Source organism: Nomascus leucogenys, chromosome 8 (assembly GCF_006542625.1).
Source record: "Nomascus leucogenys isolate Asia chromosome 8, Asia_NLE_v1, whole genome shotgun sequence".
Taxonomy (NCBI): Eukaryota; Metazoa; Chordata; class Mammalia; order Primates; family Hylobatidae; genus Nomascus; species Nomascus leucogenys.
Window position 1 is genome coordinate 12499812 of NC_044388.1, and position 24744 is coordinate 12524555.

The window sequence follows — 24744 nt, forward strand, 5'->3', positions numbered from 1 at the left end:
GCCACATGGCAGGAAAGGGAAAAAGTAGCAGAGGCACAGGAACCAGTAGAGTGAAAAGAGAACATGTGGCAGATAGCAGGTAGAGGCTGGGAATCATGAGAGGGTGAGGGCAGCCAGGCCTGTGTTGCCCATGCTCCAGGCCCCCCTCTCACTTTCTCCTATACCTCCTCTTCTTTCCACTCCCTAGGCCAACTCAATTCAGTTGTTTCTGGATTTCTGGTCCCAAGCAGTCTTTCAGCAATCCCTTCCCCCATGTTCCTCCTCTGCCACCTGTCCAGGTTCATTGAGCCAGTCTCTGAGTCTCTGTTCCTTGCAGCAAGATGGAGGTTGAGGTCTGGCCTCAGGTCTGGAGTCAGACTGGTGCATCCACCAGAGTCCAGGTTTGCAGGCGCAAAACTAAGAGGCCAGGGAAGGGAACTCTGAGAGCCCAAGCCTGTGCCTGGCACTTGGTGCAATGGAGCATTGTGTAGAGGTTGCATCGTTTTTTGTGGATGGCCTCCCAAGAGCCTCAAACATCAGCATCTGACAGCACCATTTTTTGGCTTAGTTTCATCAGAGAGGACCTGTACCTTGGCCATCATTAAACCAGATGCAGTGGCCCATGGAAAGACTGATGAGATTATCATGAAGGTAAGAGAGACAACACTTACCATGCACCACTGTCCTTATGTCCTCTTTTGTGGATAAACAGGGATGGGGCACCGGGCAGTGATATCTTAGTGCAGAAAGATGACTTCTAAGGGGTTGTAGCTCAAACTCCATTCAAGTAAATGAAAATGTTAAATCTGATTGGGACAGATAATGTGGGGATCAGTGTCTCCACAGCCTTTAATGTGGCCTGTCTTTATTTTTTACCTTTCAACTAAATTAATTAATCAATGTGAATTTGGGCTGGATTTACCCTTTTAGAATATTTATATGTATTCTACAGATTCAGGAAGCTGGGTTTGAAATTCTAACAAATGAAGAGAGAACCATGACAGAGGCAGAAGTGCAACTTTTCTACCAACACAAAGCTGGAGAGGTCAGCTCATCTACTTCCACAAGTTCAACACACTGTCCTTTCTCTTCCTCCAACATTATGCTTATAGATTGATATTAGTTTGTGACAGAAGAAATTATGAAGAACCAAAACAGGAACAGCAAGTGGGTCATGAATTTGTTCTCAGAATGACAATAGGCTGTATCACGTAAAGTTTTTTGGTTGCAAAGAAAAGGTTTTGACTCTAAGAAATGAATTAAGGAATTTATTAGAAGCATAGTCCATAACTCACAGAATTGAAGGGAGAGTTTAATGAGAAGGGCTTGGACACAAAAGGAAGCTAGGGATCTCGAAGCAAAGCCTCGAGCATATCACTTTAGGTACTGCCATTGGATAACTCAGATCTAACTACCTTCCATTTGCTTCTGCTGATGACCCACCTGCTTGGGAGTCTTCTTGGCTTAGCTTGGGTCAGAACCCCTCCTCTCAGGTCAGGGGTGTGTTTGTGTGTTGGGGAATAGGCATCCCATGGTTGTCAGTCAAACTTGGACCAACTGAAATGGGTAAGGGCTGTTCCCTGAAGGAAAACCAGAGTACTGTTACTTGAGGAGGGAGGAAGGGTTGTGAGGCATTGCATGAAAAAAAAAAAATACCAACTATATTTCACCCCTTGGTTATCCAGCATCACACGATTTCCATAGATATGGTCTTTTAAATGTCTCTGCCTAACTTATATAATCTCATGTTTATTCCCAAATGAGTCAACTTAAAAGTCTCGTCATTCTGAGTTCTCTGAGTGTAGTTGGTCATCACTACCACCCATCCCTGACACCCTCCACAGCAGGCAGAGGTGGCCAGGCAGACAGGGTGCAGTGGCTGAGTGGCCACGGGCATGCTGGCTGGTAGCAAGGCTGCTCACTAACTCCCTCCCATTCTGTGGGTGAGATGGGCTCGCTGATCCTCTGCAGGCCCTAGCAGCTCCTGCCCTGGTCACTGTTTTCCCTCCCCGTGCCTAGGAGGCATTTGAGAAGCTGGTACATCACATGTGCAGTGGACCGAGCCACCTCCTGATCCTCACCAGGACTGAGGGCTTCGAGGACGTGGTCACTACCTGGCGAACCGTCATGGGCCCCTGTGACCCCAATGTGGCCAGGAGGGAGCAGCCTGAAAGGTGATGTCACCAGCTGTGGTCCTTTCATCCATCTTAAAACCTGCATCCCAGGAGGCTGAGTCCCACTCAGTGTTCAGCCTAGAATCACGGGTAACACAAGAGGACTCTCTGATGGCCAGGAGCCTCTCTCTTATATACTTGGGGAGACTCTGACATCTTCCCCCTCTGGTCCAGTCCCCAGCCTTTGCTGAGTGCCTCCTGTGAGCTGCCTCCTCTTCCTGCTCTGTCCTCTTCTGAGGGCTGCTTCTGGATTCATTCCTCAGTCGCTGTTTTCTCTTTTCAGCCAGAGGATTCCACAGGGTACTCCCAGGAAAATACAGATTCTAGGGCCCCATTCAAGCCGGTCAATCAGAGACTCTGGGCCAGGGCCTGAGAATCTGCACTGTAGTCTCAACGCCATCCAAACCTATTCCCCATCAGGGTGTCCTGAGGCCCTCGGGAGTCTGAGTACCTTGTTCTGCACATTGCACTGGGCTTGCTTGGCCTGCTCCTTGGACTTGGGAGTATTTAGCTTGGCACCAGCAATCCAAATCCACTGTACCTTGGCCTTTGAAGCTGACAGGCCCAGACAACAGGAAAGAAATTAGAGAGGCCAAGGAACTGCAGTTGTACTTTGTAGCTATAGGGGACCAGGAACATTTATATATGAGGCAGGCTGGGCTAGTGAAAGCCAGCTCAGGATTCAGATCTTAGGTCACTGCAAGTCTCTTCTCAGCCTGAGTTCTCTCAACCATAAAATGGGGATATGAGCATCCATCAGGATTGTGTATACATACATGTATATATCTCACCGAGAGTAGTGCTTGACACACAGGAAATCATAGTAATATTATCTTACGAGGTTATTGCAAGGATAACTATGCACAACTTTATCAAGCACTTGGTATGGTGCTAGCCTTTGGTAGTAATATCGAAAAAATGGCAGCTCTTGTGCTTACACCATTAATCATGCATCTTTAAAATGGGGTAACAGTAGACTCCCTCACAGAGCTGTGGCGAAAATGTAATGGGATCGTGTAGGTAAAGTACCCAACTATGTGCCCAGCACACTGCCATGACCAAATAAATGCCAGCTACTATTGTCATTGCTGCTGTTCTTGGTATTTCCTGCAGAGAAATCAACTTCACAGGAATGCAGGGTGCTGATTGGTAGTTGGTGATCATGTTGCCAGAAAGCAAAACATTTCTTTTCAAATGAAACAATTGTTTCTTTTACATTTTGCCAATGTTCCCAGTCTCCGAGCTCAGTACGGCACAGAAATGCCCTTCAATGCTGTCCATGGAAGCCGGGACAGAGAAGATGCTGACAGAGAACTGGCATTGCTCTTCCCCAGTTTGAAATTTTCAGACAAAGATACAGAAGCCCCTCAGGGTAAGTCATCAAGGCAGACTTGGTCTTTATTAAATCGTAGATACAAGGAATTTGTGACTATGTGCTTGAGTGTGTGGAGGACTGATAATTTTTGGCAACTAAGTCTTCAACCTAATACAGTCCTGTTCTGAAAATACAGGTCATTATATAACTTGATTATCAATACTAAACTGTTTTGTGTTCTCATAGAGCAACAGTGTTGCTTTTTAATACCTCATTAAATTTTTTGCTGCTTATCTTGGAGTCATATTTTTGTTACAAAAAGTACTTTATTTGCATTTCCCTGTGGAAACCATTGGGAAAATTTCATTAACTTTCTGGAAGCCTACCTCAAAGCCAGTCAGAGGCCAGACCTGCTCCACACTCTCCATGTTAAGCCCCTAAGGGCTCACTGAGAAATGCAGCTATACGGAAGGGCCCGCAACCTGAAGCCTGCTGTGACCTCATCTCCCTCAGCCCCACATTTCAATGCATGACCGTTGTTTAGGACCTTCCCTTCATGGGAAGCATTCAGACAGCCTCTGGGAAAGGCATGCCAGGTGGCATCACCACCTCCAAATCTGGGTGAGAACCCCAAGGGGTCCGGAGCCCATGTGACTCAGTCTACCCCACAACCAGTGGAACTGCTACATTCCATGTCTCTGGTTTGAACATGAAATGAGTGGAAGGGGCTGGGAGATGATTATCTTGGGAAAACCCAAAGGATGTAAGGGTTGGATTCTTGGGAGGTCACATTCACATCTTAAACGTGTGTCTAAATGTTTGGGTTTTAATCAATATATTTGCCTAAATGTTTGATATGCTCACGGTCTCAAGATCTGAAATGCAGCCAAGTCAAAATAGGTGAACTTGCCACTGCTCTGTGAAGTAGAATTATTCCCACTGCCAGCTGAGGAACAAGCTGAGCGTGCCACAGAGGTTGGGGAGCCAGGAAATCTTGGGAAGTGTGGCTCTATGTGGATCAGAGACCCACTGACACTCCAGGCCAGCTTTCCTCTGGGACCTGCCCTCAGAGAGTCCATGATGCATTTCCTTATGTGTCCAGGGTTGTGGGGCCCCTTCAAGCTTTTGGGAATGGGGGGTGGTAATTGGAAGCAAATAGCTGTAACTCAGAGCCAAGTCTGTGGCAGGTGGCTGGGAAGTTCTCACTGGGCTGTTGGGAGTGCTGGAAGATCATGAGACTGACTTTTTGGCCTCAGGTGATGAGAAAAGGGGCTATCTGCAGACCACATCCTGGGAATAAGTGCACAGCCTCCTTTGGATACACTGGCAGCCTGGCTGGGGTGCTGTTCTGCCCATTTATTCTGATGTGTCACTCTCAGCTTTGGGGAGCAGCATATGCCTCCACTGTACTTAGCACTATTCCTGCTAAAAAAGGGCAGGAGTCAAGGTGATAGACAATCCCGGGCTTGAATCCTGGCTCCACTATTCCCCAGCTGAAGAGCCTCTGAAAAGTTACTTACCTTTTCTGGGCCTCAGTTTCCTCATCTGTGAAATGGAGATAATGATAGACTCGTCATAACCACAAATAACCTCATAATAAAAATCTTCATCATAGAGCTGTTGTGAAGATGAAAGACAGGATGTAAAGCTCTTGGTCTGGCATCTAACACGAATTAAATGCTCAATGTTATCCATCTTAATTTATTTAATTCCTGGTCCCTAACACATATCAGGACTTCTTTGCTGGCCCTCCTGCTCTGACCTTTAACTTCCCATTTCTTCGTGGATGGTGGGTGGGACAGAAGGTCTGGGACAGGGCTGTTTCAGGAGTCCTACCAAACATCTGTCATCCCACAGGCGGTGAGGCTGAAGCAACAGCGGGGCCCGCTGAGGCGCTTTGCTTTCCCAAGGATGTGGATTGAGATGGCTGTGCTGCTCTTCCAGGGCACGGGACCAGGGGTCTACTGCACAAAACAGACCTCCAGAATCAGAATTTACTCTTTTGAGTACCAATACTTTTTGGTTTAGCTGTCTTCTGTAGACAATGAAAATAATATGACTGGGCGCAGTGGCTCACGCCTGTAATCCCAGCACTTTGGGAGGCCGAGACAGGTGGATCACCTGAGATCAGGAGTTTGACACCAGCCTGGCCAACATGGTGAAACCCTGTCTCTACTAAAAATACAAAAAATTAGCCGGTCATGGTGGCGTGCACCTGTCATCCCAGCTACTTGGGTGGCTTAGGCATGAGAATCGCTTGAACCCGGGAGGTGAAGGTTGCAGTGAGCCGAGATCATGACACTGCACTCCAGCCTGGGTGACAGAGTGAGACTCCGTCTTAATAATAAAAAAAAAGTAAAGAAAGAGAATAGTATATACTTTTCTGCCTTATTAAACAGTATGTAGAACAGTTTTTTTTTTTTCTGTCTTTGGGATTTTACAAAATAATTGAACATCAGTTATTACATCCTGTTGTGAGATACAAGTGTCATCTCAGAGGATACTGGGTTATATGAGATGGTGTTTCCCCAACAATAAATCTACCTTATGAATTAAACAATTTTAGAACTTAATTTGGTAACCATGGGCTTGAAAACAGTGCAGCAAGATTGGCTATGACACTTCCAGGCACACTGATGCCGAGGCAGATATAAATAAGCTCCAAATGCTTCCTCACACTGTCTGCCCAAGTCACACCAACAGTCATTTAATGCTGCCAGATTTTCCCATCTGCAGTTCTCCATTACCAGGGCATGTTCATAAAGCAATGCTTAGACATTAAATTTGGAACCAGGATTCATCTAATTTTCTTGACGCATCCCTCCCCCATTTCTCTGGCTTCTGATTCTGGCTGACACCTAAATTTAAAAGCTGAGAGCTCCTAGTGGGGCCAGGTTGCCTTCAGCTCTCACTGAATTGCCTGGCTTAGCCATCCCTCTACAGTTCTTCTCTTGAGGGACACAGGATTTCAGTAAAAAGTAGCTCTTATGACCACTTGGGAATTATTAGCACACAATGCCACCCCCTCTAACCACTTTACCTGTAAATTTGCCAAGTGCAGGCATACTTTTTCCTGAGGAGAAGGCCATGTTCTTCTACACCATGAAGCAAATGCCAGCGTCTTCCTCCTTGCTGGTTTTGTCCATGACTTGAAGTTCTTTAAATAGGCAGTTAGCTCCCAGAGGACATCTTCGTGGGTGCATCACACTTCGTCAGCTTAGCACAACACAGTCTGTGCTAGGCCCTGAGCTGGCTCTGGGGACACACGGTTAAGTCAGTCCCCACAGTTGGGAACCAAGGCCAGTGACCTTCAGTAGGCCCTACTGTTTAAGGCCACTGTGTTTCCCAGGACCTCATGCCACCCCTGGATGGAAACACACATGTCCACAGTGCTCATCGGAAACTGTACAGGATCTCAATGTGCCCAACAGAGCCCTCACTGACAGGACCTGTCAGGAAGCTGGATGCACTATTCCAGATCCCCAGACTCACAGCCCACCATGGGGCTGTGCTCTTCCCTTTGGGAGTGGGCTCAAAAGCGGGGCCCATATGGTCTGTGCCCACTTCACAAGTGACAAACGACTTGGAGAAGCCCTGTGCCTGGGTTTCCACATCACAGGTGTGTGTGGCTCTGAATGAGCTACTTGGAGGGGTGCACCCAGCTGACAGCCATCTGATCTCCCCAGAATCTGGGAAGCCAAGGATCTTCCAACATTGATGAGATGAGAGATGGAGCCACCAGAACCTCCCAAAGCAGGGGAGAGAGGGGAAAATGAGGTTGGGGAACTGAGCCTGTTGGCGGGGAGTGTTCTTGTGTCAGTGATGGATGAAGTAGCTGGGCAGGGCAGTGGGAAAGCAAGTGGGGCACTAGGTGATGGGGCAGAAGTGGGAGGAATGGTGACATGCCCCTTCCTCCCATTACTGGTGACTCAGGGATGCTGTGGGTTCAGCATTGCAGGGCATCTCTAAGAGTCCACAAGTTTCATGGCATAGGGAACAGGGGAATGGGGTGTAAGGGGGTTCCCGAGGGTGGCTCAAATATCAGCCCACTCCCAGAGGATGGAACTCATTGGCGGAGACCCTAGGCCTGGTTTCCCACAACAGAAGCAAATACGGAAGTAAAGGATGGGTGCTGTTTTTGGCTTTAAGACCCCTTGGTTCCTGGGTGTGAGTGCCTGACAAGGAGGAGGGCAGGCTGGACTCCATGAAGTCAAGGAGGGTGGTTTAAGGACTGGCTCTGGACCTCCACTCAGACTGAGGGCAGATTGCTTGCCAAAGCCAGGAGCCAGGGGCTGCAGAGATAGAGAAAAGGTGGCTTAGTAGTCCACTTAGTGGCCCTTGGGGGGTTCCCTCAGCCTTCCCTAAAGCCACATCCTGGACCTTCTCTCATGCTGGAAATAAACATGTGCCTCTCTGCCCAGTAAACAGGGAAGGGGCAGGATGGGGACAGCACCAGTCCCTATCCCAGATGGCAAGAAATTGGAACCATTCTGTCAGCCCTCCATCAAGATCTGGGGTGGGACTCCCCCTTTCCTCCTTTTTTAGGCCTCACTTCCAAGTTTTCCCTGTGGCAGTTATGGGAAACAGGGGCCTGCTTGGCCCTGCTCCTACTCTCTTCGCCTTAACCTTGGGTCCTCTCAGAGGTTCCCATCACGATTATTCCCACTCTTGCTAGCCACCTCATCATCCTCCCGCCACACTCTGGCACAGGTGTCCTTGGCTTTGTTTCCAGTGAGGCCTGGAGATAGGAGGTGTGCCTACAATTCAGAGATGGGAAAAGGTGGCAGTGCGTAGTAGACGAAGAGCACCTGTGTGTCCTTGCAGAGGGATAGCAAGCTCTTGCATACTGTGCAGCTGGTGGCAGTGGAGATGGGGCATACCTAAGGAGAACAGGATGGAGGGGGTGGACATGACATTGGGGACGGGATATCTTGTGGCTGGGAGTGGCCACCTGTGAAGGGTCTGCTGGCCTTCGGAAGGAGGCCAAAAAGAGAGGGGTCCCCAGACTGCTGTAGATGCCTCTGGAAGCCACACTTACGTTAAGGCACTGGGTCCCACTCTGAAATGCAAAGCCACTTCCCAGCCCTTCATTTACCAAGAATCACAGGTTCCAAAAGCCTGTACACATTATCTTCTGATGTTTCCTAATGTTCTAGACATTTGGAAAACAGACTCCTTTTTAGAAGTTGCCATGATTTTTCTTGGCTTTTATTAGCATGTGTTAAAATCATATTATCCAAACACTACCAGAAGAACATGTATTGTTCTGAATAAAGTGCTTAAAGAAAAAAAAATGCAACTTATTAAATTGGACATTCTTTTCTAGTTCATAAATTTTGGATTACAATCAGGGCACAAAAGGAGAAACAGAATGCAGTATTAGAGCGAGAAGCTTAGTTAAGAACTTGGGTGTAGACACAAGACCATGTCCACTCTTCCCACTTCCTTGCTGACTGAACACTGCACCTGCATAAAGCAGCAAACAGCTTTGTTTCAATAAATACATTTCCCTTCATTCAAATCAGAAAAGTTAATTATAGTAAAGCATTTTTAATTTGACCATCTGTTTATACCCACAGGCAAAATTTATCCACAGAGTTTAAGTGTGAAAGTGTTATTTCATTGGGCCTTGAGCTTTCTAATGCTATTTGGGTTCAAGATTGTCTCAGCAATTCATTATTGGTTTCTTTATATTTACCTGGTACTATTTAATACCAACACTATAGTGTTTTGTGTTAAAAATGCCAACCAAGGATATTTTCACAGTTCTAGAAACAACGAGTGGGCCTAAGGCTTTCTTCCCAATAAACTAAGTTTTCTTTTAACTGGGTTTCTCACATTAGCACTCTGATATCTGCACAAAACCAAGTCCTGTTGTGACAGATTTTAAAATCAGTGATGTTCTGAAAAAATGACTTGGAAGTCTCTGTGTTTGAATCTTGGGTGGCCATGTCGACAGCAGGAAAAATTGCATTAAATACATTTTTAAAACATTCATTTGCAACCAAACATTTAAATCTTCCAAGGAACGTGCAGGGTGGTGATAGGGCAGCTGCAGTGTGAGCAACCCCATCAGGAGTGGCTGAGGGTGGGCCTGGGGCTCCATCAGTGGCACACACTCACCGCAAGCTTCTGGACCGCAGACCTTGCATCCTGGTTGTGAAGCCTTTGACCTTCTTTTAGCAAAGAGAAAAGGCAGGCTGCTTCTTCCTTCAAACAGTCAAGAGCAACTTCTGTTGAGTTCACCTTGCCGCTGACCCAGAAGTTGGAGCAGGGGCCAAGCTAAGGGGTTCAGAAAGGCTAACAGTACTTGCTGTAAAAAGAAGTCATCTTCAGTCATCCTGGGGAGATTCCCCTGCCCCTCTCTCAACTTGAGTGCTTTTAGCTTCATGCAGGAAAAGATTTTAGTTGTATCTTTTATTAAATTTCAATCTCGTTTTACAAAAGCATACCAACTAGCAATCCTGAGCAACTAGTATGAAATTTGCTGAATACAGCTAAGAGAAAGCTTTCTAAACTATCCTGTTCTTTGTTTCTTTCTACAGGGGTGTCTGTAGAACACTCTTCAGTTTCACAGTGATATATGCTGTTTCAGGAAGCACAAGGTGTTCTGTTTCTGGGAAGTGATGACCTACTTTTAGTCTGAGCACAAGTTTCCATGACTGGTTCTAAATCTGGCCAGATATTGCTAATACCAATGACAGGAGTTAGGGCAATTGGGAGGCTCTTGGTCCCCAGTTCCTGTCAAGGGTAAGCCCATCTGGGTCATGGCTGGGCTTTCACTATCAGTAGTTATATTTCCCTTTGATGCTTCAAAAAGCCTATGGTGAATCTGTTGCCTCACTTTACTCCTCCATTTGACTTGGAAGCCTGAGAACTTACTGAATTAGGATGAAAAAAGGCTCTGTACCTGCTAATATTGACGGCAGTAAGATGCTAGCTTACTATTTTGCACAGCACCATGTATAGTGCCTGTTAATCAGGCCAACTATAGCCAACTTTTTCTTTTTTTTCTTTTTTTTTTTTATATAAAGAAAATCTATGTAAGTTGAGGTTCAGAAATGCATATATTTTTTACTTACAAATATTCATCTGACCAAAATTCAACATAACCTTTATGGAACACTTAACAATTGTTTTGTTTTTAAAATAACATTTCATTCAAACTGTATATAATTCAGTAAAGTTTTTTATACAGCAAGCAATGCTTAAACCCTGGAAAATCTGTAGAAAAGAGATTTTCACACAAAATAAGAAAAGAAAAATCTGAGGTATCCCTCACACACACACATCCATTCATTCTGGCCCATGTACGTGCACATACACACGCATGCCTGTGTGTTCACACAGACATATTCATTCTCACTCACAAAGTGGCTGCAGCATAGGCAAAAAATTGTAGGTCCAAAGGAAAATGATTGATTGTTCTAATAAAGAGTCCAAGTAGCTCAGAAAAAAAAACCAAAACAAAACACAAGAGTCTTCTGAGGAAATTACTACCTCAAAAAAATGTTCTCAAGATGAATTTGAGATCTAAGCCTACTAAACTGCTTTTGCAAAACAGCTCCCTGCAGTCCAAGGTGACTTGTGCAAATAGAAGGAATCAAATGAGGCTGGTTCCTGTACTTCCTTAAACAAGGAGGTGGGATGCTCACAGGTGCCCAGGGGCACTCCCATCATGCCAGGTACTGCTGCAGTGCCATCTTTGCCCTGAAATCACAAAATTCCTGTTAGCCATCATCTCAGAATTGTAATTGGGGTAAAAAACCCTATGGCTCAATGATGATAGCTAGGGAAGTCTAAAAAAGTAAATCTCCAGAGGGAATTGGGGTGAGCCCAGGTGGGCACCTGCCTTAAGGGGTAGACACCTGAAATCTACTCTAGCTATATTCTTCTTCCTGTGGTTGTCTCAGAGGGCTGTTACTGCACTTAAACCTGCTGCAGCTCAGTGACATTCCACAGTCCCTGGTATGTGCTGACATTCTATGTTTTCTTTTGTCACTGGCATATAGTTGTGATAGGTCTTAAATTCTTTACTTTTTCTTACTGCCATGTAGGTTTTATGCAGTGAGGCACAACACTAGGGGAGAACACTTAGGGTTCTGGGAAGCAAATAAGAAAACTGACCAAAGAAATGGTGTTGAGGTGATTAGAAGGTGCATGGAAGGGGCCAAGAGCCCATGGGATGAGGCTGTCTTATGCTTCACATGCCTCAGAACTGTGGAAGAAGGCTACAATTTCATCTTGTTCTTCTCATCACACCTGATGACACCGTAACTGATCAATGTGAGATGTATGTTGTTACGGTGATGGGGGAAGAAGGTGGCCAGGTGGAAAGGAAAAGATAGAATGTAGGCCGGGTGCTGTGGCTCATGCCTGTAATTCTAGCACTTTGGGAGGCTGAGAAGGGCGGATCACCTGAGGTCAGGAATTCAAGACCAGCCTGGCCAACACGGCGAAACCCGGTTTCTACCAAAAATACAAAAATTAGCCGAGTGTGGTAGCGGGCACCTGTAATCCCAACCACTTCGGTGGCTAAGCCAGGAGAATGGCCTGAACTGGGGGGGCGGAGGTTGCAGTGAGCTGAGATCGTGCCATTGCACTCCAGCCTGTGCGACAAGAGTGAAACTCCATCTCAAAAAAAAAACAAAAGAACAAAAAACAAACAAACCAAAAAATAATGTGAACAGTGACTTAATCTATCCTGATCCTTGTAAAAGTGGCCCCCTTTGAGGCGGGCCCAAAGAGGCCTCCTTTACTATTCCTATCACAAACTTGGTAAAGTTTCTAAAGAGGCTGCAATTGTGGGAGTTAGGAAGTCAGGTTTCAGCAATGGTCTCTTCTAAGCTATGGAAAGAAAGTCTACCTATGGAAAGGTACAATAGCTGATCAAACTAATACCAAGTAGACTATGCATACAATAAGCTGGATTGAAGTGCAGTTTCTGCAGTAATGGACACAACAGTTTTTTAAGTGGTATACTAAGGTGTATTCTTGCAATTATGTAAGACTCTAAAGATGATATTGTGAATAGTCCAATCCATCAGAACAGAAAGCTCTAGAAAGATTATCTCCAAGTTATGAGCAAGTTGGGTTCTACAAGGACATTTTCAGAAACAAGTTTATGAATGATGCCACAGACCATCCACCTGACTCCCCAAATATTTAAAGAGGCTGAGAAGAGCAGTTCTGATGGAGGTGGGAGCTCTGGGACCCTGCAACCCTGAAGCCCTCTAAGCCTGGGTGGAGAGGGCTGGTTAGCAATAGTTCCTCATCTGTAAGCATCTGAAAGTCAAAGGATCAAAGCCTTAACGACAAAAGGAACCTGAGAGATGTATTCTTCAGGTGATAGACTTTACTGTACCATGATGCGAATACCACAAGGGTCTTGATCGAAATTCTGTATTGCTCTTTAAATCTGCCAAATTCAAACTCCTTCTGGATCTTATTCAGAGGTTGGCTAGGTTTGATTATTTTGGGTCTCAGACACTGTACCTTTATTGTCTTTCTACTGCCATTATCTAAGGAGTCTTTAGAAGAATGGTTTTGGAGGCAAGATTACCCTTTCTTAGATGGACTCAGGTTGGGTAGCTCAGACCTTGATTCTATTATTTTATGGTTTAAGTTTAAGATGAGCTAAAAACTTATGTGAAAACTGCACCAGAGTGGTCTAAGCAAGCAGGCTAAACCTATCCCACTTGATGCTGGTAAGGCCTGTCTTAACCATTCTATGTCATCCCTGAGATGATTTTAAGTAAAATCTGTTTTTACTTCTGAATAAATATGAGATAAAACCCCCAGTGAACAATCTGGCGCTCAGGCAGAAGAGATGGGCTGACAGAGCCCATCGTTTATGCCAGCAGCTGTGGAGGTGGTTCCAGTCCTCAAGGTACAAGCTCAAATCCAGCCTTCAGCATGTGGATGGACTTGACTTTGATGGTACATTCATCTGACCAGCAGCCTTGGGCTGCAGTTATTTAGTTCTTCTTCCTCTTTTTTTTTTTTTTTTTTCTTTTTCTTTCTTTCTTTTTTTTTTTTTTTTTTTTTTGAGACAGTCTTGCTCTGTTGCCCAGGCTGGAGTGTAGTGGTGCAATCTCGGCTCACCCTAACCTCTGCCTTCTGGGTTCAAGTGATCCTCCTGCCTCAGCCTCCCGAGTAGCTGGGACTACAGGCACACGCCACCACGCCCGGCTAATTTTTGGAGTTTAGTAGAGACGGGGTTTCACTATGTTGGTCAGGCTGATCTTGAACTCCTGACCTCATAATCCGCTTGCCTTGGCCTCCCAAAGTGCTGGGATTACAGGCGTGAGCCACTGTGCCCAGCCTAGTTATTCTTCTTTAGCCTACCGGATGGTAAGCTTCGGGGAAGCAGAGGACCAGCCTGTTCTGTGTGCTTCACAATCTCGAAGAGCCATTTACTTCAGAGGAGTTAGTTAAGTTCCTCTCCCCTTCAGTGGAGAAGACAGACAACCTGACAGCCAAGGCACAGTGTGACGTGTTCTACAGATGCTACGGGAGCACAAAAAGCATCCCTGGCAAAGCCTGGAGGGGAGGGTGGAGAGTGGGCCAGGCAAGGCTTTTTGGAGGACATGGCAACCTGATATGAGTTTTGAAGGATAAACGGTCACTGTCCAGGCATCTTTTTCCTTTGTTTTCTGGACACCTTATGCGCCTGAGTCTCTGCCTGCCTCACTAGCTGTTCCTTCTGCTCCTTTGCTGCATCTTTCTTGTCACTGCCTAAATGCTGGGGGGACTCTAGATCTTGGTCCTTAGTCCTCCTTTCTCTCTTTTTTACTTGCTCTAGGAGACTTCATCCAGCTCCATGGCTTTAAATATCATTCAGATTGGCCGGGCGCGGTGGCTCACGCCTGTAATCCCAGCACTTTGGGAGGCCGAGGCGGGTGGATCATGAGGTCAGGAGATCGAGACCATCCTGGTTAACATGGTGAAACCCCGTCTCTACTAAAAATACAAAAAATTAGCTGGGCGCAGTGGTGGGCACCTGTAGTCCCAGCTACTGGGAGGCTGAGGCAGGAGAATGGCATGAACCTGGGAGGCGGAGCTTGCAATGAGCCGAGATCACGCCACTGCACTCCAGCCTGGGTGAAAGAGCAAGACTCCATCTCAAAAAATAAATAAATAAATAAATACCATTCAGATTTACAGCCCTGCTCTTCCAAGTCCCTTGGATATCTAATAGGCATCCTAACGTTGGCATACCCAAACAAGAACTCTTGATGCTCCCTACTGCAACCCACTTCTATATTCCTCACCATCTTGGTATACGGCAACACCCTCTGTCCAGTTGCTCAGGCTAAAACCTTAGACACTTTCCTTTCCTCTCTTTAACATCCTATACTGAATCTGTGAGTAAGTCCTGTTGGTGCTTATCTTCAGATTAAATCCTGAATCCAACCACTTCTCAATACTTCCAATATGAATCCCCCCCTCCCTTGCCGACATTATTACAATGGCCTTTAACTGGTCTCTGTGCCTCCATTCTTGCCATCCTACAGATGGTTCTCTGTACAGTCACCAGAGTGATCTTTTAAAAATTCAAATCAGGGCCCGGCATGGTGGCTCAGGCCTGTAATCCCAGCACTTTGGGAAGCCGAGGTGGGTGGATGATCTGAGGTCAGGAGTTTGAGACCAGCCTAGCCAACATGGTAAAACCCTGTCTCTACTAAAAAACACAAAAAAATTAGCTGGTTGTGGTGGCAGGCGCCTGTAATCCCAGCTACCTGGGAGGCTGAGGCAGGAGGATCACTTGAACTCAGGAGGCAGAGGTTTCAGTGAGCCAAGATCACGCCATTGCACTCCAGCCTTGGCAACAAGAGTGAAACTCCATCTCGAAAGAGAAGAAAAGAAAAAGAAAAAGGAAAAGGAAAAGGAAAAGGAAAAAAGGAATTCAAATCAGATAATATCTCCTCTCCTTAACAGTCTCCAATGATTTCCTATTAAACTCTGAATAAAAGCCAAAGTCCTTACCTTACCTACAAGGCTCTTCATGGTCTGGCTTCTTCCACCTATTAGCATTCTCCCTCTCATTATTTTTCATTAGCCCTCTGTTCTTCTTGCTATTCCTTGAACATACCAAGTTCACTCCTGCTTCAGGGCCTTTGAACCCACTATCACCCCTGTCTGTAATACTCTTCGTCTAAGCATTTGCCCAGATGAAATCTTCCTTATTTCATTCAGGTCTCTGATCATGTCATCCTCAGAGAGATCTTTACTGGCTAACCTAAAATAAATTTTCTTGATCTTCCATTCCTTCACCTTGCTTTATTTTTCTTCACGGTACCTCTCATCACCTGATACTGTGTTACGTATTCATTTGTTTATCATCTATCTTCTATACTAGAATGTAAGTTACATGAGGGCAAAGACTTCATCAATTTTATTCACCATTATATCTCCAGTGCCTAAAACAATGCCTGGCAGAAGGCAGGTATTAAAAAGAGATATCTGATGAATGAATGGGGACTCAGAGGAGAGGAGACTGGGATAGCAAAGTAGATGGAACAGATGTGTAAATGCATGAAGGTGTGCTACTGTAAGCGGACAGGTATGGCTGCAGTATGGGGTGTACATGGTGGGTGCAGGGAAGATGAGAAAGGCAGAGCCAGACCATTAAGGGCTGCAGGGCTTCTAAGCCATGCTCAAGAGTCTAGAGACTCAAAGTACTGATGTCCCCTGATTTGTTATTATACAAAGGTGAAATGGAAAGTGAAGGCTGTCACAAGGGAGAACACACAGCTAGGAAGAGCATTTATGGCTCTTTCAAGGTTAGCTGAGTATCTGATTATAACTCTCGACTCTACCAGGAAATGATGAGCTCTTTGAGGACAGTGATTCCTTAGTGGTCGCTTTTGTATCCCCAGCAGCTGGGCCAGCCTGGCACAAAACGGGTGTTCAGTGAGGTTTTGAGCTAATGAATGTTTGCATTACTGGTTTTTCTGCTTTCCAAAACGCCACATGCATGTCTATTCTAATGATCAGGCGAATGCACACAAATGGCCTCTGGATCCAATCCACTAAGATGGCCCAGACTCATGTTAATTCACAATAAGATGAGAGTCTTTAATAATTTGGTAATCATTAGTTTACAGCTCACTCAAATGTCGTACAGTGGCTCATAGAAAATTATAAAGAAAATCCAAGAATCTAAAGGATTTAAAAAGTATGGCCATTAATTACCAAGCAATTCAAACCCTTTCATGAAAGAATCCAACACAGCCCAAAGCAAGGCCTTTTCGCATTCATACTCACTTGTCACAAAGGTTTGAATCTGGTGACTGACTCAGTTTGTGTAGAATATCTACGATGCCCATGTCTCGTAATTTATCCTGGCGTTCTTGTGAACCTAAACGATTAAAGCCAGGTTATTGGGAACATGACCCAGGCAAATGCTCTCTTTGATGTAAAATTAACAATCTAGAGCCTTACCAGTGTCCTTCACTCCCTACTCCTCCTGTACCCCTTGTCCTCTACCCTCTCCCAATGTAGTTGGACCCGCTCATGCTTGGACTCTCTGACAGTCTTCTAACTCATCTCTCTGCCTCCTGACCATCCTGCCTGCAGTCTATCCTGGGTTCTGCAGTTGGACTGATTTCTCCATGGACTACAGGGTCAAGGTGAGATTCTTCAGCCTGGTACAAGGCCCTCTGCCACTGACTCCCAGCTTCATCACTTCTTTCAGGACATACCCATGGCCCTGGCCAGACCAGGCCAGGCTCTTACTACTCTAAACAGGTCTTATCTTCCCCTTTCTATTGTCTTCTACCCTCCTCTGTCCTCCCAGCACTTTTTGTTGCCTTTCCGCACAACTGGCACTTCCAATTTCATATCACTCTGTTCTATCTTCCAACTAGACTAACATCTCCTTGAGGGTGGCTTTGTCTCCCCAGTACACAAGTGGTACTTGGTATCTAGGTCTGTGGGCGGAATCCAGTTTCCCTTCTTGCACTTTGTTTTGGGCGCTGCTGCTGAGTAATCCCCTGGAGTCTTCCCCACTGAAGAGCCCACAGTGACCATTCATGCACTGGCTCTCTCTAAACACACTGAATCAGAATTTCTAGGCATGGGGCCCAGAAATCTGCACTTAAAAAAGTTCCCCAGGTGATTCTAATGCAGCCAACCCAGCCTTGAGACCCACTGCTCTCCTGTATTTGCTACCTTGGCTATATATTGGAATCATCTGGGGAGCTTTAAGAACCACTTATGCCTGGAGCCCACCCCGAGAGATTCTGATTTAATTGGCCTGGTGTAAAAATTCCCAGGTGATTCTAATATGCAGTCACAGTAAAGAACCTCTGATCTATACAGGCCTCCTTAAAGACCAGCTGCTTCACTGGTCACATTGCACTTCTCATTTCTCACAAATGCATCTTCTTCTCCATCATGCTTATCTGCCTGTAGTCCTCATATGTGCTTCCTCTGCTCATAAAGAAGGCTCATCCTCCCCCCACTCTCTCCTCTCACCTTCTTCAAGGGCATCTCACCATCCTCCTCATCAGCTCTCTCATGGCGGGGACTGCCACTTACTTCTCACTCTCTCTCCTTGAATCTGGTATAGAGTTGGCTCCAGCGGGGCACTCAGTGTTGACTGTCCAGCTGACTTGGGCTAGTTCCACTGATTCTCATACCAGGGCAACTCTGGAGGGTGCTTGGGCCAGATGGTCCAAGAACAGAGCCTCTGCCCAGGATCTCAGGGGCACCTGCTGGCTTCCCTGTGCAAGACACTCTTCCCATAATTTTTTTCAAAACAAATCTCACCAATCTCTTACCTTCCTCTTCATTCCATATGAGGTTTGATATGCAAAACATGGCTGCAAGCTGCAGTTTAACATGTGAATGGCCCTATTAATACAGAAAAAGAAAAAAAAATCAAAATGGTGGTAATCTCATTTTAGATCTTTTTTTTGGGGGGACCTACCATAGGCAATTCCTATAACCTAAAAGTCTGAAGCAGGGCTGGGTGAGGTGGCTCATGCCTGTAATCCCAGCACTTTGGGAGACCAAGGCGGGTGGATCACGAGGTCAGGTGTTGAAGACCAGGATGACTAACACAGTGAAACGCCGTCTCTACTAAAAATACAAAAATTTGCCAGGTGTAGTGGCGGGCGCCTGTAATCTCAGCTACTAGGGAGGCTGAGGTAGGAGAATCGCTTGAACCTGGGAGGTGGAGGTTGCAGTGAGCCGAGATAGCACCATTGCACTCAGCCTGGGTGACAGAGCGAGACTCCGTCTCAAAAAAAAAAAAGGTCTGAAGAAGAGGCCTCAAACTCAAATGTCTTGAGGGGCCATGAAATTAACACTAATGAGTAAAAGGGTTGGGCTAAAGATAACAAGGGACAGTGGAGAATCTGGCAAATTGAGGAGTACAAGCCTTGCCAAAAGACATTCAAATTCAAATTTAAAAAACCATCTGGCTGGACAAACAAAACACCTCTAGGGCTATGGGTACAGTTTGCAATTTATGATTCAACCCATGCACGAGGAAACACTGTCATATGACAATTCTATGCTTTTGACTTAGGCTATGTTTCCAGGTCACCAATAGCCAACATACACTGGGTGGATGTGCATTTGGTATTTATCTCTTAAGCTACTGGTTATCTTATTCAAATGGCCCAATAATTCCTTTGGGGGAAGAAAATGAATATATGGTCAGGAAGTTCTGTAACACCTAGACTTTCACGCACACACAATCTATAAACGGTTTACTCCTCTGACACAACTTGCTGAAAACAAGAAGCATTATGTAATACATTCAGCTTCTGGAATAATTAAATTACTCCTATTTCTATAGGAATATACCCCAAAACTTGATGAAATCTCCAGCTGATTTCTCAAATGTCTTTACTATCACTAATGAGCCTCCTATTCTTCTAAATACAATTCTTATTTATTTTGCTTTATGTACTGAAAGTACAACCATTTCTGGTTGCTTTGGATAGGGTGCTTTCGCCTGAATGAAAAAGGACCCAATAATAAAATAAACTTTATAGATGATTGTCCTATTGGTCAATAAAAAAAAATTTCTAGTATGTTTAAATAATTTATGCACATCTGAGGGAGTATCAATGGCAAAATATGCTCAATGGTTTTTTCAAGGCTAAGACAGACTTATCTTCTCATGTAGGACTATATTTCAACTAAGCAGAGACAAAGAAATGGATGTGGCTTCCTCCAGTAGAATTCTATGGCTAGTGATTCTTTCTTCTTCTAACTGCCAACACTTTTAAGGAGATGTCCAGTTTGGCCTCCCTTAAGACAAAACAGAATAAAACTTATCTGCTCCCAGCCTCAGACAATCAATCAATATTTGTTGAATAAATGAGCTTGTATATACTATAACAAATATGCATTTACTATGCATAAGTTTGTTCATCATTCATTCAATATTTTTTGAGGACACAAATTACTATGAGGATAGAGAAAATTGGAAGGTGGAGGGGTGGGAACTTAATTTAGGTGGAATGTGCAAGACAGATCTCTTTGAAGGAGGCAATATTTAAACAGAGACTTAAAGAATAGGAAGGTGCCAGATGTGCAAAGAGCAAAGGGCTTGAAATTCCAAGGAGGAGAAAAAGTTCCTGAAAAGGTCTGAGGTAAGAAGGAGCTGTCTGTTCAGAAAAGTAGGTGTAGCCAAATTGTGCGAACTTGTAGGCCACAGTAAGGACTCTGGATTTCATTCTGGGTTGAGAGGAAGCCCCTGAAAGATTTAAACGGTGGAGGGACAAGATCTGATTTACATTTTTAGAAGACCACTTGGGCTGAAGGGATTGGAGTGACAGTGAGGAAGTGTCAAGGAGGATACTGTTATTATAGTTAATCAGGCATAAGGTGCTGTGACTTGGACTGACTAGCGTGGGGGCAGTGGTGATGAAAAGGAGTAATTGGATTCAAGATCAGTTTTGGAAGAAGGGCAGATAGGACTTTTTGATAAATTGAGTGAATGAGGGGACAGAGCTGGAGAAATCAAGATAGACTCCAAGATGCTATCAGACAGCCACATGGAGATGCTGAAAGGGCAGGAGGATATATAAGTCCAGAGTTTGGAAGAGAGGTCTCGGCTGGGAAACACATTTGGAAATTACAGCGTACTGTCAGCACAATGATGACAGTATAAGCTATGGGGGTGGATGAGATTCTCCTAAGGTAATGGTTCTCAACTCTGTCTGTAAGTAATAACCACCTAGTGATCTTAAAAAAAAATCCTGATGCCCAGGCTATAACCCTAGACCTATTAAATACGAATCTTGGGAGGGAGGAAACAAAGCAGTAATCTTTGAAAGCTCCCTGCGAGGCCCTATTGTACAATGAACGTTGTGATCTGCTGATCTCAGGAGAGCACATGTAGGAGAGAAGAGAAAAGGGTCCAGAGATAAGTAGGGAGGTATGGTGTCACGCAAGCCAAGAGAAAAGGATATTTCCAGGAGGAGGAAATAGTCAGCTGGGTTGAAGTCTGCTGTAAGTGGGGTAAGATGAAGAGAGAAAAGGATCCTTTGGATTTGCCATCATAGAAGTCATTGGTGACCCTAAGTTTCAGTTGAATGATGGGGGTAGAGGTGAAATAGAGCAGGTTACAGAATGACTTTAGAGGTAAAGAAGGAGGCAGTATGTGCAGAAAAGATGCTTTTAAGAAGTTTGGCTTTGAAGGCCGGGCACAGTGGCTCATGCCTGTAATCCCAGCACTTTGGGAGGCCGAGGCAGGTGGATCATTTGAGGTCAGGAGTTTGAGACCAGCCTGGCCAACATGGTGAAACCCCATCTCTTCTAAAAATACAAAAATTAGCCAGGCAATAGTGCCACGCCTGTAATCCCAGCTACTCAAGAGGCTGAGGCAGGAGAATTGCTTGAACCTAGGAGGTGGAAGTTGTGGTGAGCCAAGATCACGTCACTGCACTCCAGTCTGGGTGACAGAGTGAGACCCTGTCTCAAAATGAAAAGAAGTTTGGCTTTGTCTTTGAATAACAGAGAAATGGGTATGTCTCGATGGGTATGAGAAGTTAAGGAAAACTTTTTAAGTGATTATGGATACAGTGTGGATTAGTATTGGAAAGATAAGGGAATCCCTGGTTGAAGTGGTAAGGTTTTCATTCAACAAATATTTACCAAGCATATTCTAAGGGCCAGACACCATGGTGGATATACAATTGTGCACAAAGCTGACGTGGTCCCTGCCCTCAAGGAACTTACATTGTGGTAGAGACCCCCAGTAGGCACACAAACATGTATCACTAAAACTGAGCTAAGTGCTCTGAAGGAAGTAAACAAAATGCAGTAATGAGGAATAATCTATAAGGGCAAGAGTCCAGTAAGAAAGTATAAGTTCAGCCGAGATTTGAAGGGTGAAACAGAGAGAAGAAAAGTGTTCCAGGCAGAGAAGCCAGTATGTGTGAAGGTCCCAAGGAAGGAAAGAACATGGCCTTTTTGAGAAACTTCAAGTGGCCAGTGTAGTGAACAAAGGAAGAGAGGAATAAGATAAGTTGGGGATATAAATGGGTTAGGTCACGTAGGACTTGACAGGCCATGATAAGGGCATATGAACTTTATTCAAGATGTAACAAGGAGCCACTGAAGGATTTTAGTTTCTCTTAATAAGACAAAAAGCTGAGGTCATCACTAACTGTAATGGGGGAGGGAAGAGGTGAGGTCTAAAGAATGAGGGGCAGGTAAGAATCTATTCTTATGGAGAATGAGGGTGCCAGCTTCCTAGAGAATCACTGAAGGACACCAGGAGGAGCTGTGCCCATGTAGGGTTCTGTGCCTTTCTCTGCAGTTGTTAACTCTGACATGGCAGGGATAGAGAGGACAGATTGGTGTGACAAGGGGAGGCTTCCTCCATGATTAGAATTTTGTCAAGAGATGTTGACATAATGAGAAGTGGAGGGCTGTTTGATACCCACATTTTGGCAATGGGCAGTCTCTGGTGATGATCAGATGCAGGGTATGGCCATGGCAGTAGGTAGCAGATTGTTTAGAAGCAAACAGGTAAAGGAACTATGGTGCCGGGGGCTAGAGGGTTCATCCACCATGGGACTGAAGCCTTGAGAGGGAAGACAGGGACTGAAGGCCACTGAGAGAAAGCCAAGAGCCCGGGTCTTCACTCAGTAAGAGGGAGGCAACCAGTAGATGACAAGGGCAGGGAGTGGACTGGCAGGTAATAATATTACCAAGTGGTACAAGCTTCAAGGAGTTGGTGTTTTTTCTTTTTCTTCAGGATGGAAGAGAGTTCTTTGAATCTGAGGAGTCACAGAATAATCTATTCTTTTCCTCTTTTTAAAATCTCTGCACAATTTATTTTGAGTTAACAACGCAACAGTCCCTGCATTCTAATCCTATGGTGAAAGGGGACAAGGGCTCACCATGTAATACTTGATTTTCTGAAGGATATCATCATTGGTCATAATAAGATCTTTTGCTGTTGTTCCATCCGCTATGTTGGCTAAGATGCACAGTGTCTGGAAAAGAACAAACGGCCAATAGTCAGGAAAACTCTGAAGTCCCAGAGTCAAGCTGTCTCAAGAGCTTGGGCAATTTTTCACTTGAAGGTACATGGATTCTCACAGGTTCCACTCTCAATGCCCTGATTTCTCATCTGCTGGCATCACTGCTAGTAACAGTAACCACACCCAAACAAAATCTACCTTAGTCAAAAGAGAACCCCAACACTTGGGTGGTTTCTTCCTGGGCATTAAGCCATAGCTGGGCAAAGACAGCTATTTTGTATAGGTCATACTATCAAATCAAAGAGAAAATGTAACTTATTATTTTTCTTGAAAATCTCATTTCTAAGAGAAGCTCTTGTGACAAACCACAGTGTTCCTTCAACAATGTAGTCTCTTTGGTGGAAGCTCTGTAGGTGTTGCAACTCCCCTCCCAGGGAGGCCTCCCTTTCCTAGGCCTCCACCTGCTGCTTGCTCCCAAGCTCATGACCTTCTAGGTGAAGGCCTAGACCCTGTCCACCAGCTACACCAGCCATGTGCACTTAGGACCTTTTAACTTTTTTGAACCCTGTTAGGGGAAGAGAAAAGGAAGTAAAATGTGTGAAGGAACTTAGTCCAGGCTGGCCTAATGTGAAGACTGGAGGAAGCCTGTGCCAGGTGGCAGGACAGTACACCTTGGGGACAACCACTGCACTGGTGACTGCAGTCTTCTTAAATGAAAAACTGTTCTTGTCAGCTGTTCCATTCTCGAAGCCAGACCAGCAGGAGGCAAAAATTAAGATAATGGTGAAAGGACTATGATAGGGATACCAACAGTGCCAAGCTTAGCAATTCAACAAACCATTTACTAAGTAACTATTATGGGTATACCCTCTGCAGGGCATCAGGATGAGGCAGGAGAAAAAAACACACTCCCTGACTTTGAAGGTGTCACACAAACAATTACATTTCACTGTGATTGAAGTAAACAGAGAATAGAGAAGGCATGAAGAAAAAGCACTTGTTGGATACTGCAAGGGTTAGGGAAAACTTCCCAGAGCAAGAGACACAGTCCTAGAACCCAGTCAGGAATAACTCAAAGGAATGAGAGGTGAGGCTGGGATACAGATTCACATAATTTTCTCCAATTTTAAACTTTTTCTTTGCAAGACAAGTTAATTAAGCTAATTGAGGAGACTGTTTTCTTGAAGTGGCCCAAGCCCCAAAATACCCTAAAGGGTGCATGGTTTTATTTCTCCTAGATTAATACACTGCTGTAACTAGATTATTAGGGAGTAAGTCCTGAGGTGTGAAACCAGAAAAGGCTGCCTTTGAGACACAGTAGACATGAAACATAAATTGTATAGTCTAATAGCTAAGCAAACACTGGGGAACTATTTATTCCAGGGCAGTTAGATCATGTTGAGGAGGCCTTTATGTGCCCAAGAAGTGGGACAGACATGATCTGATCTGGAGAAGGTGTCAGATTTCTGGTGATCTGGTATATAAGCACTGGTACATGGTGAACCTGTCTTAAATTTCTTGGTAGGAACAATACCCTAAGGAAATTAATAATAATGAATCTGCACTCTTTTTGGTTAGTCTCTTGTGGAAAAGATCTTATGAAGGGGCAGACATGAGCATGACAAGTGTAATTAACAGGAGTAATTAGTTTGGTGAAGAGTTGACAGTCAATGTTTCAGGAGTCCAAGTTCAAGATGACATCAGAACCAAGAGAATTATAGTTGCTTTCCCCACATTCTAGCCCCACCTGAGCCTACAGGATAAGGTAATTAAATACAATGAGTATTCTTTTTTTTTTTTGAGATGGAGTCTCACTCTG

The 24744-nt window shown here is 44.9% G+C and overlaps 2 protein-coding genes across 6 annotated transcripts in view; one reads left to right on the forward strand and one right to left on the reverse strand.

Moving 5' to 3' along the window:
• Positions 1 to 5650, forward strand: part of NME9 (NME/NM23 family member 9) — a 28280-nt gene extending 22630 nt beyond the window's left edge. Inside the window, exons 8-12 of the mRNA XM_012508511.2 lie at positions 548 to 630; positions 932 to 1024; positions 1999 to 2153; positions 3389 to 3525; positions 5326 to 5650. Of these exons, the coding sequence (XP_012363965.2) occupies positions 548 to 630; positions 932 to 1024; positions 1999 to 2153; positions 3389 to 3525; positions 5326 to 5390 (533 nt within the window). The 3' untranslated portion in view covers positions 5391 to 5650. The remainder of the gene's footprint in view (positions 1 to 547; positions 631 to 931; positions 1025 to 1998; positions 2154 to 3388; positions 3526 to 5325) is intronic.
• A 2994-nt stretch (positions 5651 to 8644) lies between these two features.
• The window catches only part of ARMC8 (armadillo repeat containing 8), a 117173-nt gene continuing 101073 nt past the window's right edge, over positions 8645 to 24744 (reverse strand). For 2 of the 5 annotated variants that reach the window (XM_030816768.1, XM_030816771.1), the window contains 4 exons: positions 22842 to 22937; positions 18255 to 18327; positions 16738 to 16831; positions 9396 to 11178 (listed from right to left, as the gene is read on the reverse strand). In XM_030816768.1, the coding sequence (XP_030672628.1) occupies positions 11145 to 11178; positions 16738 to 16831; positions 18255 to 18327; positions 22842 to 22937 (297 nt within the window). In that variant the 3' untranslated portion in view covers positions 9396 to 11144. Of the gene's footprint in view, positions 11179 to 16737; positions 16832 to 18254; positions 18328 to 22841; positions 22938 to 24744 lie in introns of all 5 variants that reach the window. The other 3 variants (XM_030816769.1, XM_030816770.1, XM_030816767.1) reach the window with 2 other exon arrangements.